General features: G+C 40.1%; 2 protein-coding genes across 3 annotated transcripts in view; one reads left to right on the top strand and one right to left on the bottom strand.

Moving 5' to 3' along the window:
- The window catches only part of bco2l (beta-carotene 15, 15-dioxygenase 2, like), a 34,867-nt gene that overhangs the window by 17,122 nt on the left and 4,372 nt on the right, over positions 1–13,373 (top strand). Inside the window, exons 1-6 of one of the 2 annotated variants that reach the window (XM_022200861.2) lie at positions 7,556–7,626; positions 9,841–10,018; positions 10,214–10,425; positions 10,911–11,026; positions 11,171–11,273; positions 12,378–12,518. In XM_022200861.2, coding sequence (XP_022056553.2) covers positions 7,569–7,626; positions 9,841–10,018; positions 10,214–10,425; positions 10,911–11,026; positions 11,171–11,273; positions 12,378–12,518 — 808 coding nt within the window. In that variant the 5' untranslated portion in view covers positions 7,556–7,568. Of the gene's footprint in view, positions 1–7,555; positions 7,627–9,840; positions 10,019–10,213; positions 10,426–10,910; positions 11,027–11,170; positions 11,274–12,377; positions 12,519–13,373 lie in introns of those variants that run through there. The other variant, XM_022200862.2, reaches the window with a different exon arrangement.
- Positions 153–3,151, bottom strand: ela3l (elastase 3 like). The gene is made up of 8 exons (XM_022200863.2): positions 3,035–3,151; positions 2,722–2,810; positions 2,409–2,506; positions 1,966–2,094; positions 1,332–1,468; positions 823–968; positions 299–451; positions 153–210 (listed from the first exon to the last, which is right to left on the bottom strand). The coding sequence occupies exons 1-8, from the start codon at positions 3,072–3,074 to the stop codon at positions 193–195; spliced, it is 810 nt and encodes a 269-aa protein (XP_022056555.2). The 5' UTR covers positions 3,075–3,151; the 3' UTR covers positions 153–192.

Raw genomic sequence — 13,373 nt, 5'->3', positions numbered from 1 at the left:
TTTTCTATCACGAGTGTATGAGGACACCTGCTGGACAATTGTTGACATTTTTTCCATTTCTGGCAAACATCAAGATGAGGCACAACCAGTTACTGTGATGTTTTACAGTGATTTGGTTGGCATTAAAAGACACACATCATAAATAAGGTGAATGTAGTTTTGGTGAGCCATTTTATTGATGTAGCCTCTTCTTTAGTTGCTCATCATAACCTGTGAAGACAAAGAGTTGGTTGTTACTTCAAAAATGCAGCAAGATGTAGCATTAGGGTAGGGTTTCTTGTTTGCGTTTCTCCTTTACCTGGTCGATCCAGTCATTGAAAGCAGACACTCTGGTGAAGACAGTGGGTTTCTTCACATAGTTGCAGCCAAGGCCAGAGACAAAGCTGGCAATACCGTGGACCTCCCAGGCACCGTCGCTGTTCTGACAGTTCAGGGGGCCACCAGAGTCACCCTGGACAAAGGAGGAGATGAGGAGGGCTTATGTTTAATTCATTTTATGGAGCCACTAGCAGACTGGCAAAGCACAACGATGACAATCAGAATCATTGTTTTACTAAGTATAATGGGGACACAAGAAACATTTGTCATGTTTCTTGGTAGCTAGAAAACACAGGAGTTCTTTGAATGCATTTTTACTTGAGCACACTCGTATTGAAATTCAAATTTGCATCAGTGGGATAAATTAGAACAAAAGTGCAAAAGCAGTTTGTATACGGTTTACAGTGTAACTGTAATAGTTTGAGATTTTTGGATTATAAACACATAATTGAAAATAACTTTCTTTCATGCACACCCACAAACACGCACAGAGTACAAACTTACGTTACATCCTGCCACAACTCCATCCCCGCCGGCACACACCATGGTGTCCCTAACAGCGATACCCCACCAGTCAGGCTGGGAGCAGGTGGCATGGTCAGCCACAGGCATCAAAGCCTGCTGCAGCTCATCAGCTATGGGGCCTCCGGCTAAAACACACAGGCAGAGTCTATTACCATCATCCACATACACTAGCCGGCTGTCAAAGCTGCTTTACAGCATTTCCCCAAGCTCCAAATTCACAGTCTGACCCAAATTTTCAATTTAGGAGTAATCCCCCATCCCCAAAAAAAGTTTATGCTAAAATCATATGCATGTGATTTTCATCCCAACTTTGGAGGTTTCCCTGGGTAACACTCAGACACAGCAGGTTACAAATCCAAACATCACACTTACATAATGGTTGAACATCATAAAGGACACGAAAACATATAAGAGATGCCAAGCTAAAAAAAAAAATATCATGACAGCTACATCAACACAAGCTGGCCCTTCAACAAACGGTGACTTACTGTACAGCCTGCCCCATCCAGTGATGTAGCAGGGGTAGAGGTTGGACAGCACAGTGCCAGCAGGAGGGAGACATGCCAAATACACCTGGTCGCTCAAAGTCACAGACTCTGACAGCTTGATCAGGGCAATGTCGTTACTGCAAAAAGACAGAAAGAGAGATAGAGAGGGACTGAGGGAGGTGGTCGCACTGACAGGCAATTTAAAATCGTCCTCCAGAACCAACCAGAGAGAATGGGAGCGATGCAGACGAGATAATGAGAATGAGTGATCTGTATTTTAGCTTTCTTTCTGTTTGTTATCATGTCTGTGCATCCTGAGTAATTGATCTATTTAACTTTTAATATTCTTTTTTTTTTTTTTTTTAATTTCAGCTGTGGGAAAACGTCCAGCTGCATATTTTAAGGTGATCAGTATATTAGAAGGCTAAAGACTGGTTCACTCATATCAACTAATGGCCTTTTTAGACATTTTTCGATGAATGAAGATGGAGAATTTTTGTCAAAGATATGAGATGGACCGAGGTGAATAAATGAAATCAGAGCCTTGGCGCACTTTGTCATATTGACACAGAAAAGATGAGATTATGATGTACTGTACGTAGGAGAGTCAGCTGTATGGTGGTGGTTGTGTTACCCGAAGGCCACGAAGATGGGGTTCCATTTCTCATGGACAATAATCTTCTCTGGCAGGATCGCCTTGGAGTTAGACTCATCCTCAACCAGGTTGTGTTTGCCCACAAACACCCTGTAGGAGAACTGATCGCTGTGGGAGAGAAAAGAACACTGAGATCCAAGCCAAACAGACAGAAGACAGTTTGAATTGATGATTAGTGGTGGTAGTAAAATGAGGATTTGAAATGAGCAGGGGTTTGGATGAGTGTGAGTCTACTGTTAAACCTCTGGAGTATGGACTTTGCCAAATCTTAATATTAATAAGGGCTAAGAAGAGACCAGAATTAGGTAGTGAAGCAGAAAACAAAAAACAATATAGTCAGCCTGAGATCTGTGTTTATGTAATTTGTCAGTGGTGACTGTTTCTGTGTTGGTGACTTTATATGCTGCTGCTGCTGCTCGTACTTGATGCAGTGAGCAGCAGTCATGACCCAGTTGGCAGCAATCAGAGATCCCCCACAAGTGTGCCTCCACACACCGTCCCTCTCATACTGCAGAGAGATCTGGAGACGAACAGGGACAACACAGAGGATGCAGTAAGGAACAGGTCATGGATTCATAGAGCAGTGCCACAGTTTGTTGGTTTAATACACAAGCAGACATTTAATTACAGGATTTTCAGTAACCACTGGCGTTGACATCTAATAACCAGATGCAGGACCCATAGCATTTGCCAGTGAATATGAAAACACTGACAGATGTGTACATATTAGCATACCTGCCAGGGCCAGCTGTGGGGCTTGGCATCTACTCCATTGACCACACGGGCAGTCACAGGAGGAATGGGTGGGTTGCCGCACCCAAGGGCTGGAAAAGAAGGAGAAAGAAGTGAGCGGAACGGACGCAAGAAGAATGAAATTACATTTGATTCCCATAATAGAAACACACTGCACCATTTTTCTTCTCAATAAAGAATTGCAGAATGTTAGCTCCCTGTGTGGTAATAAACAAGCACACACATACACATGCACACACACACACACGCACAGAGACAATTATGCACAGAATTAGAAAATACCAGATGTTCTTACCGCTAGCAATGAGCACTGAGGCCAGCACAATAGGGATCATGTTGATTGATGCTTCTGCTGAGGGACAGCAGGACACACACTCTCTTTTAAACTTTCCACCAGAGGCAACGCCCGCTCTGAATGCAGCAACGCACGCTCCTATTGGTTTGTCGTGGCCTCTGGGGGACAAAAAGGGACCAATGGCGAAGAGGGTCAGTGCGTCTGGGTGGCTGACTGATCACACAGGTGTGGTGCCTGGAACATTTCCCATGACCTTTCTTTAGGATTAGAATCACTGTGTGTTCATCAGGAGATGTGTCCTAAAGAGCTTCCATACACGCACAGTATATTAATATGTGTAAATGCAGAAGATGCACTTGAGACGCCCTTAACAACAGTTTCTGCATTGAACTCACCTTTGTTGTTTCCATATTAAAACCCTCTCCCCTGGAACCTGGAATTAAATACTTGCATAACAGCATGGGAAGCCAACATCTGGATTACTAGCACTGCCCCTGTTTTCCCCGAAAAAAGCAAAACTAAAAATCCGACTAAGATGTTACTGTGATAAATAACAACAGCACAGTGAGAAACAGATGGTGTCATTGAGGCAGAAAATATTGATAGCTCCACCGCAATCTTTTTGACATGCTACAATCTACCCAGTGCCTTAGTGAGTCCTGCAGTGTGAGGAATATGAGACGTCTTGACTATATGTATGATTAAACATGGCTCTCAGCTTATTTAACATTCCGCTGTTCTTGGTATTTTTTCATGCATTATATTTGCCGCTGTAAAGTTAAATGTACTGCTGAAAACACTGACTCAGTGTATCATGGGGATGTTAGTGGCTTGAATGAGCAGAACTTCAATAAGTTACGAGACTTGGAGGACACAGACACAACTCCTGAAGTATGAAAGTGTCACAGTGTTGAGGCCTGAGGTGACTCAGCGCGCCGACACTGTAAATCTGTCACAGGCTTCTTGAGTAATAATACATGGCACAATAAAGGTGTTGTGCAGTAAACAGGTAGAGTCAGGTTGGGAGGAAGAGTCAGAAATTTAATGCAAAAGGCTGGTATGTGCTGATCTTCTTTATGTTTCTGATGACAGAACCTCAGATCAGCTTCAACGTCTTTTGTCTGTGCCTTGGTTAAATAGTATTTCATCATCAGGCTGCTTTAGATTGCAAACAGGACATTTTGTTCGTGAATCATTTAATTTCCCAGTTCACCACTAGATGGGACAGTTTATCTGCTTAGACACCTAACTGACTTACAGTCATTTACAAAAAGAGCAAAATGCAAAATTCATGCTGCATTTGCTGCAGGAAGACAACATCCAAGCTTTGCAAAGTGAGTCATTTACAAAATGAATCCCAAATCTGACTGGGTTGCAGCATTTGAAAAGGAGGTCAGGCGTAACTTCGACACTGAAAATGATCGTCAGAGGTCCTTATACTCTAAAGAGAATACCTTCACCGTGAATTTGTAGAACTCCTAACAGCTGAATCTACAAAACAGCTTTGCTTTTAAAGTTTTGCTTTAAAGTTCAGTTAGAGCTGTCCATTTATAGTTTACAGGGTGAAGCGAATTCTCGATGGAATGAAAAACACTTGAAAGGCAACTACAGCAAGAAAACAAGCGTTGACATCCCCAGCCTGTGGTTTCATATGTGTGTGTGCCTTCATATCTATCCTTATGAGGACCAGTTTGAGTTATAGACAATCATAGTAAGGACATTTTGGGAAAGTGAAGACATTTGGGCCAACTGCTTTCTTGCAGCCGTTTATAGGGCAGTTTGAGGATTTGGTTTTAGGGTGAAGGTTACAGCTGGGTTTAGGTAAAGGCGTGAAAGTCGGCATTAAGCTCGGATGGCTAAAGCTAAGCAGAGAAGGTCGTGTTATGTCAATGAATGTCCTCACAAAGATAGCTGTACAAAGGTGTGTGTGAGTGTGCGCTTTTCTACAGCTGTGATATGTAATTAATTGATTGATTGATTAATTAATTAATTATTTAATTAGTTAATCGATTAATTAATTAATTAATTAAAATCCAATTAAAATTTCTCCTCAAATCTGTAAAACATTGTTAGACTTATTACAGGCCAATGTCCACACTGGATGCCTCCCCTTCCCCATTTTCTGATTAAACCTCTTGTATTCATTAATTTGATAGTGGCCAGATGACACAAGATAATGAACTGAGGTGTGCACTGAACTCATACAACTACACTGAACGGGGGGGGGGGGGGGGGACGGGACAAAAATAGATGAAGTAAATGATCTGAGCTGATTCTGTTTTTGTAGTAAAACACGTCAACCTGATCTGAAATGAAGCCAAATCTTTTGTGTTTTGACTTCAAACCCTCTGATCTTCCAGATCAGCTCCTTATCACTGAAATATGTTTATGTGCAGCCAGAGGCCGTCTGTCATGTTCTGGGATGAGGCTTACTGGTTTTATGGCTGAGCAAAGCAGAACACCTCATCTAGTGAAACTCCCCCGGGGGTTTGTAACAGGTACGCTTCAGACTGTTTTCCCTATCAGAACAGCAGCTGAACTCTGAATGACACTGTGTGAGGGGTTTATGGTTGGTTTATATCATGTTGGGGCAGTAAACACTGTACTGGCCATTGCCATTTTCCACGTTGAGCAACAGGAGACAGATTATGCAATAATGTATAAATATTATTGTGCCATGTCTGTACTATTGGCTGCAGCCAGCTGTGCGGTTCATTTCCCCCACATACCTCTGCCACTGCTATGTGATATGACTATACACAGGGGGGTGGAACTTTTGGTTTGTAGCAATAGTCTAATGTTTACCCCATTCTGAGCCCACTAATGTTCATATTGTTAAGCTTTCGCCTTTAAAAATATACAGCTGCATTTTCCAGTGGCTGCCTCATTTGCCACAGGCAGTGTGATTTGAGCCAGAGGGCTGAAGTAAATCCATCGGCTGTCTGCTGCTGATTTGCTTTTATTGTTTGCACTGATGTTAACAGAAGGCCTTCCCTGCTTTTACTCTTCGATTGTTGCTGCATATGTTTATTTCATTTTGATGTCTTTGTTTACTGCAGATTTAATTCATTGCTCCTCATGCCTGAGAACTCCCAGGTTGGGAACTACTAATTTAATTACATCTAAGCACATCATGACCCAACTGGTCTTGTACATACTTGTCAGTTTTCTGTTTCTTTCATGTTCAGTGGGGGGAGAGCAGCAGGGGAGTAGTGGGACTGGGTGCGCCCTTTTTCACCACATGTAGCGGTGTAATGTTGTAACAACTGCTTACTGCTTGAAAATGTTATTTATCTGTTTTGGCATTGTGTCTGGTTTGTTCGTGTGCCAATGGTGTACAGTCATACAGTGTTTCTATTTTTAGTGGCTAATATCTGTGGCAAATAAATTAAAGGTTAACAAACTCAGGTCTTTATCTGCAAAAAAAAAAAATTGTTTTTTTTTTACCCTTTTTTCTACAAACTGGCTCATACTACCAAACTGACCTTTTCAAACACTTTCAAGAGTTTCAAGATTTTTGTTTTTTTGTTTTTTTTTTGGCTGATCTTTATGTCATTTTTTACTTTTTTCCCCAATCCAGCTTCATCTCTTTTGCATTAATGTTCTGCTCGCATGTCTGCACTGTTGCTAATAGCAGTAGAACAATTGCTTTTGGAAACAGTACAACTGTTTTAGACCAACGCTTTCCGTTTCTTCTATGTACAGGTTGTCTTAGGTAGCATGCAACATCATGAAACTTGAACATACATGCATGGTCAGAATTAGACGCATGGATGGAATCTTGTGTGTGTAATTAGAAATGTGCCATTAAAATTCATCATTAAGTTTCTCTATTTCTACATCTTAACAGCAGTTTATTGCAAATTTGACTTTCATCCCTCCACCTAAATGAAGTATTTCGAGGCTGTACAGGACCGAAGCTAATGGATCAGTTTACCTCAGTGCTACATGTTATGACATTTACAGTAATTATGGATATTTTATGTAATCTGAACCCTGATAACACCGTGACATATTCTAACTGCGTAAACCTAGACTGTACATGCTGAGATTAGCTAAAAGCAGCCAATGTGCACAGAATACGTGGGCTTGTTATACATAGGGTCATCTGCAGGGTCAGAAATTTATACAGTGCACATCCAGTTTACAACAATAGCCACAAATTACTGCCATTAGCTAAAAATATTGTAATAACTTTGTGTCTATGCTTTCTGATTCAGATTAGAGATATGGGTCCAATGATTAAATTATTTAATTTTCCTCAAGAACAGACAAATATTCAGAATTATTAATTTTTTCTTTTCCCTGTTCTTCCTCTTCTTCTTTTTTTGCTTGCTAAGCATAATAAATTTACACCAAAATGTCACGCTATGAAAGAAATGACCTGCATTTTGAAGCAATGGCTTCTATTGTTCTTGTTCTTTTCTTGTCATCAGCTTAGTATTACGGCTTGCAGATTGCTGAAGTGGTTTTTTAGCACCCAAGGGTTCAAAGGTTTTTGTCACTGCTTACATAAATCAGGCAGGTTTCCCTGATGAAATCCGCAGAACAACCAGCTATGTCTGAGAGCACAGGAGAGCTGACACACAGCGGTAAGTAGACACCTCCTTCAGATATGTAGCCAAATGGTGTGCATAGATGCACATACATTTGAAGAATGAAATGAGACTGAGCTGAAAATCCTAATTTTATTCTAATACATTAATTATTTTACATTATTTCAAAAGATAATTGTGAATGAGATGATCTTAGTCTTTAAAGAGGCCTACATTTTCCTTGCCATTTTCTAATATTTCATTATAATAAAATACGTCATTGCTTGGAGTTGAAGTGGCGACTTACCTCGGCATATTTCCTGTTTCTACATAACCACAAAACTTCAAGAATTTTTGCAAGAGGCTGCTTTTATTACCCTTGACTGGGGGGAAAGGGCAGGACTAACTGAATCACAATCTAAAGTGAAATTATACTCTAAGTCTTGAGATATATAACACGATTCTATGTTGGTGTACACCTTTTTTTGGGAAAGAGGCAATTTAACAGCATCAAGTACAAAACCCCTGTTATACAGTTCCACACAAAACACGTGTGCAGGTGTGCGTTTAGATAATGTAGTTTCTTCAGCCAGTCATAATGGTATTTTTGCTGCGTTTCAAAGTCAGAGCCGCAGTTATAATAAGACATGTTGGCATTTTCTATTGTTCCTGCTCCAAGGACTCCTGCTGAATTAGAGCTGGCAAAAGAATATGCACATTGCATAGCTTTTAGTCATTCTCTGCTGTTAAGTAAAAGAATAGCTGAAAGGTTCCTTCACAGTGAAAATAAAAAAGTGAAATTCAAAAAGATGTGCAGGATTACGACAGCGAATTCCAACAAGGTCATTTACTTGTGTGCTGACATACAGTTCATGCCACAAGGAAAACAGTTCATTAAAGACAGAGCGGTTACAAATAAACTACTGTTGCAATTGTGATTATCCCAAAAATGAAATATAAGAAAAAGCAATACCTGAGGCTATTATCCACAACAGTTCTGGGCTCGTCAGTGTTGCTGCTTTGTTTTCAAGAGACTCAATTTCGAAAGGAGCAGTAGGAAACTACAGAAAATACCCCCCTAAAAATGACAGCACACATTCAGGCATCATTTGTAATGCTGCAGTAATCACATTCAAAACTCACAAAGTCAACATTGTAAAAGATTGCTAAAACCTACAGTGGTTATCTCTGTATTGCACATTCCTATTTTTATTGTCTGTTTTACTTGTGTCATGGGAATGAACGGAATTCTAGCTCTGCTGATTGGATGCAATAACAATTCACATAGTAAGAAAACCTCTGATATTGTAACCAAAGCTCAGCATGGGGCTTCTTATTGAACCTCAACGATTTGCTTTTGCTAATCACGTAACTCTCATATATGCTTCACAGGCTCACAGAGATATGAGGTAATGAACAGGAATTGGTTATTGAATAACAGATAAGACAGCAGATAGTGCAGGAGTCATTCATAGTGCATGACCCATGAGAGCCATGAATTCACACTAGCAGGAGCTGTTACAGTACAAATCGTGTTCTGCCATAGAAAATATCTGTTTATCACAAAACCGTCTTTAACAGCTTATAGGGTTTTAATGTTTGATTTGAGGGCAGAAAAAGGACTTGCAGTTGCTTAGTGCACAATTATCAGACTGAGATTACACTACTAGTCAAAAGTTTGGACCTTCTCATTTAATGCTTTTTTATTAATTTATATAATTTTCTTCATTGTACATTAATACTGAAGACTGACACTTTTTTGTTTACAACATAATTCCATATGTATTCTTTTATAGTTTTGCTGACTTCAGTATTAATTTACAATGTATAGAACTAATTAAATAAAAACTACTGAATAAGAAGGTGTGTCCAAATTTTTGACTGGTAGTTCATATTCAACTAATTAAGGAAACTTCCTACAGGATCCAACTTGCTAATTAATCACATCTAGTGTGGATAATTTATTGTTAACACATTATTTGCTACCTGGAACTAACACCACTTCCTATTTCACACGTATTCAAAGTTCAAAATCTATAAATGCTTCACAGCTACACACTATCCTCTCATACCTTTGTATGTGTTTGACGCACAAAGAAGGAAAAGCACACAGAGTTGGTTGGAAAGAGGCGGGGTTGTGGGGCCAAGAGTTCGTTTTCTGCTCATGTAAAGCTTTCAGATTTCTTCTTTGCTTTATCTTCAAACGAACTGCAGTGCATATTAGTCAAAATTCTGCTTTTCAGAAATCTTCATCTGCTATCTTGTCTTCAGTATCCAGCAGGCAGCGATGTCCGCAGGCCCGTGGGCTGGAGAGGGTTGCCCCTCTGGTGTCTACAGTGGAGGAGACCCCTGACCCCATCACCACCACCATCAAGGGAACTATTCCAACATGGATCAACGGGAGCTTCCTGAGAAATGGTCCTGGGAAATTTGAATTTGGAGAAGATAGGTATTTGAGGAACACTTTGAAGAAAACATTTTACACATTGCATATGTTCTGAGATTTAATCCTTGCAGATCGAAATGAGGGTTTTTTCCTTCTCAGTATTTGCTTAACAAGAGACCAATTCCCCAAACAACAGAGCTCCCTCTATTTTCTTGCACAAATACCCTGTGAGAAACTAATTGCCTTTTCCTTTCTCAGGTACACCCACTGGTTTGACGGCATGGCCATGATGCACCGGTTCCACATCTGTGAGGGCAATGTCACTTACAGCAGCCGCTTCCTGAGAAGTGATTCGTATGTCCAAAACACAGAGAGGAATCGCATTGTGGTTTCTGAGTTCGGTACACTGGCCATGCCTGATCCCTGCAAGAACATCTTTGCACGCTTCTTTTCTCGCTTTACGGTTCCCAGTATGTGTGTCTTCTTTACATATTGCACATTCCCCTGTGTAATCCACTTCAGTGCTGCATAATATAGCAGCAGCAGTACCAAATGCATTATTAAACCATTTATTTATGCATATAGGTGATAAAGCAGCTTACCAATGGTGAAGGTCAAGTCAAATAAATAGTCTTAGAAAAAAGTATATATGTACATTTCTTCTTCAGTACTCTTTGATTGTAGGTGTAGTATTGTGAAAAGCTTTTGCAGACTATTGAAAGATAGAGTTACATTATATTATACATTACAAGGTAAAGGAACATAACTCTATATTTGTGAGCGTGGATTCATATGTGTTTACTGTAAGGGAAAGACAATCTAAAGCATAACATAGAGCTGCTGAAAAAATTAAGGAGGGGTGAATTGATGTGTAAAGTAGTTTCTTGTGAAATCTGTGACAAAGATGAGTTTTGCTGAGGTGTTACATGTCCCTGGCATCCATGTGTGTGAACAGAATCAACAGACAACGCAATGGTGAACTTTGTCAAGTACAAGGGAGACTATTATGTCAGTACAGAAACCAACTACATGAGGAGAGTAGATCCACAAAGCCTGGAGACGAAGGAGAAGGTGAGTCACTAATACTGCTACAAATACATCTCTTTACAATGTTGATAAAGAGTCAGATGTTAAAGATGAGTGACTAAGGTGTGGAGATAAAAATGACAAGTACTATGACAAGAATGTTTTTTTTCCCCTATCTATCATTGTAAGGTGGACTGGACTCAGTATGTTGCTGTCAATGCAGCTACAGCTCACCCACACTATGACCGTGACGGAGCCACATACAACATGGGCAATTCCTATGGAACAAGTGGTAACTGTTCTTCACTCTTTGTAACATAATTGTTTACTGACTTATCAGTACAGTGCCTACAAAAAGTGTTATCCCCCTTTTAAGCTTCTTTGTTTTTCAGTATTGAATCATGATCAATATAATGCGGTTTTCTTTTAACAAGAATTGTCAAGACTCTTTCTTGTCACAGTGAAAGCTGATTTCTACAATGTATTGTGAATTAATTTAAAACTGATTACAGTATTTGACACCGCAATTTGTTGCATGGCGCTCACATCCTTTACACCTTTTCAAGTCCAGGCATAAAATCGTAGCTGGAATGAGGTTTGGGCTTAGACTCATAGACCCCAGAACATTCACCTTGTTGCCTTTAAACCATTTCTGTGAGGCTTTGCTTCATGTTACTGTCTTGTCTACATTTACAAATCTTCCAGGGCCTGCTGCTGAGAAGCGTCCTAACATCATGATGCTGCCACCACCATGCTTCATGGTGGGGATATTGTGTTTGTGATGATGTCTGTTTGTGTCCAGCACACATAGCACCTTGTCTGTTGGCCAAAATGCTGCATTAAGGTCTCATCAGACAAAAGAACCTTCAATTAGCTTTAGAGTCTCCTACATAACTCTTATCGAGATTCTCTTTGACATTCTCCCATAAATTTCAGACTGATGAAGAACAGTTGTTTCATGCTTGGTCTCTCTATTCTCAGCCAATGAAGCTTGTAGCGTCTTCAGAGGAGTCATAGGTGTTTAGGTGGCCTCCCTCACTAGTCTGTTTCCTTCATGGTCTCTCAGTTTTTGAAGACATCCTGGTCTAGGCAGATTCATGCATGTGCCATATTACTTCATGGTGGATTTGACTGTGATTTGGAAATTTTCTTGTATTCACCTGCTTTTCAATAACGTTTTCACAGAGTTGCTTAGAGGATTCTTTTGTCTTCATTGTGTAGCCACAGTCTTTTTTTCAAGGAGTTGTTTAAAAAAAATGCAATTAACCATGATTTAGTGTTGAAAAGCAATAAAATGAGAAAACTTCCTGGGGGTTGAATACTATTTATAGGACTGTATGGGAAGGTAAATGGACAAGCTGAACACCTTATTCAGGTTTGTGTTTCACTTGTGCAGGTTTTTTCTACAACATCATCCGTGTGCCTCCTCCTGAGGAGAATGCTGCAAAGGAGGACTCGGCAGACCTGAATGGAGCCCAAGTGATCTGCTCCATCCAAGCATCTGAGTCCAGGAAACCTTCCTATTATCACAGCTTTGGTGAGATACACACTACAGCATAACAAACAGCCTACGCCTTCTTTAGGTTGTCTGCATGCTGAATATATACTGAGGAGAATTTAATGAATTCTGTGAGAGATTTTTGCTTTGTGCCTGCACCGCCACGGTGAGTCTACTTCACTGAAACTTTTTCCTGCACTTATTAATTACTAATTTGAATTCTTGTCTTGTTCTGCTCCTTATTGTCAATCACAGTTCCTTTGTTTCTGTTCAGCTTTCACTATCTCTCTCGCTGTCTATACCACTGCTTCCAACTCTCACACAAAATTACACACTTTTCACTTGTACTCTGTGTCTCTCAAAAGAAACATGAAATCTGTTTGAAAAATGGACTATTAACTTTTTACTGTAGTTTCTCCTCTGACTTAACTTTGGGAGCACTATTGCAAAGATACACACAGTTTGCGTGTTAGCGTTTTCATATTTTATCTGGTTGTAATTCAGCTTTTACTTGTATACAGTGAACCCTCATTTATCGCGGGGGTTACGTTCCAAAAAGAACCCACGATAGGCGAAAGGTGAAAGGTGAACCGCGTTATAGCGAGGGTTCACTGTATATAAAAAATGCAGTCCAAAATTTTATGATCGTTAACAGTTAGGTGTGGTGTAACAGGCGCTGCTTCTCCAGGGAGGAGAAGCAGGAACAAGACTTTTTATTCCCCTAATTAACATATACATGAAGACTGGATCTGTGTAATGTCAGCACTATTCAAAGATTAGCACATAACATGAAGGTGGAGGAACCTGAACTGGTATGACTGTATCTGAAGAGTAAAATGTCAAAGGGTCACAGAAGGACACAGACTATGATTGGATATTGCTAGTCAGCTGACA

The sequence above is a fragment of the Acanthochromis polyacanthus genome, chromosome 7 (genome assembly GCF_021347895.1).
Source record: "Acanthochromis polyacanthus isolate Apoly-LR-REF ecotype Palm Island chromosome 7, KAUST_Apoly_ChrSc, whole genome shotgun sequence".
Classification (NCBI taxonomy): Eukaryota; Metazoa; Chordata; class Actinopteri; family Pomacentridae; genus Acanthochromis; species Acanthochromis polyacanthus.
Note: the sequence above shows the minus strand (reverse complement) of the source record. Positions and strands in the feature narration are given on the sequence as shown.

Excerpts from the sequence above, each read along its gene's own strand:
- ela3l (XM_022200863.2), bottom strand. The coding sequence starts at position 3,074 with ATGATCCCTATTGTGCTGGCCTCAGTGCTCATTGCTAGCG. Across the intron at positions 2,811-3,034 it reads CTCAGTGCTCATTGCTAGCG|CCCTTGGGTGCGGCAACCCA; the intron begins GTAAGAACATCT and ends CTTCTTTTCCAG. Across the intron at positions 452-822 it reads GAGTTGTGGCAGGATGTAAC|GGTGACTCTGGTGGCCCCCT; the intron begins GTAAGTTTGTAC and ends TCCTTTGTCCAG.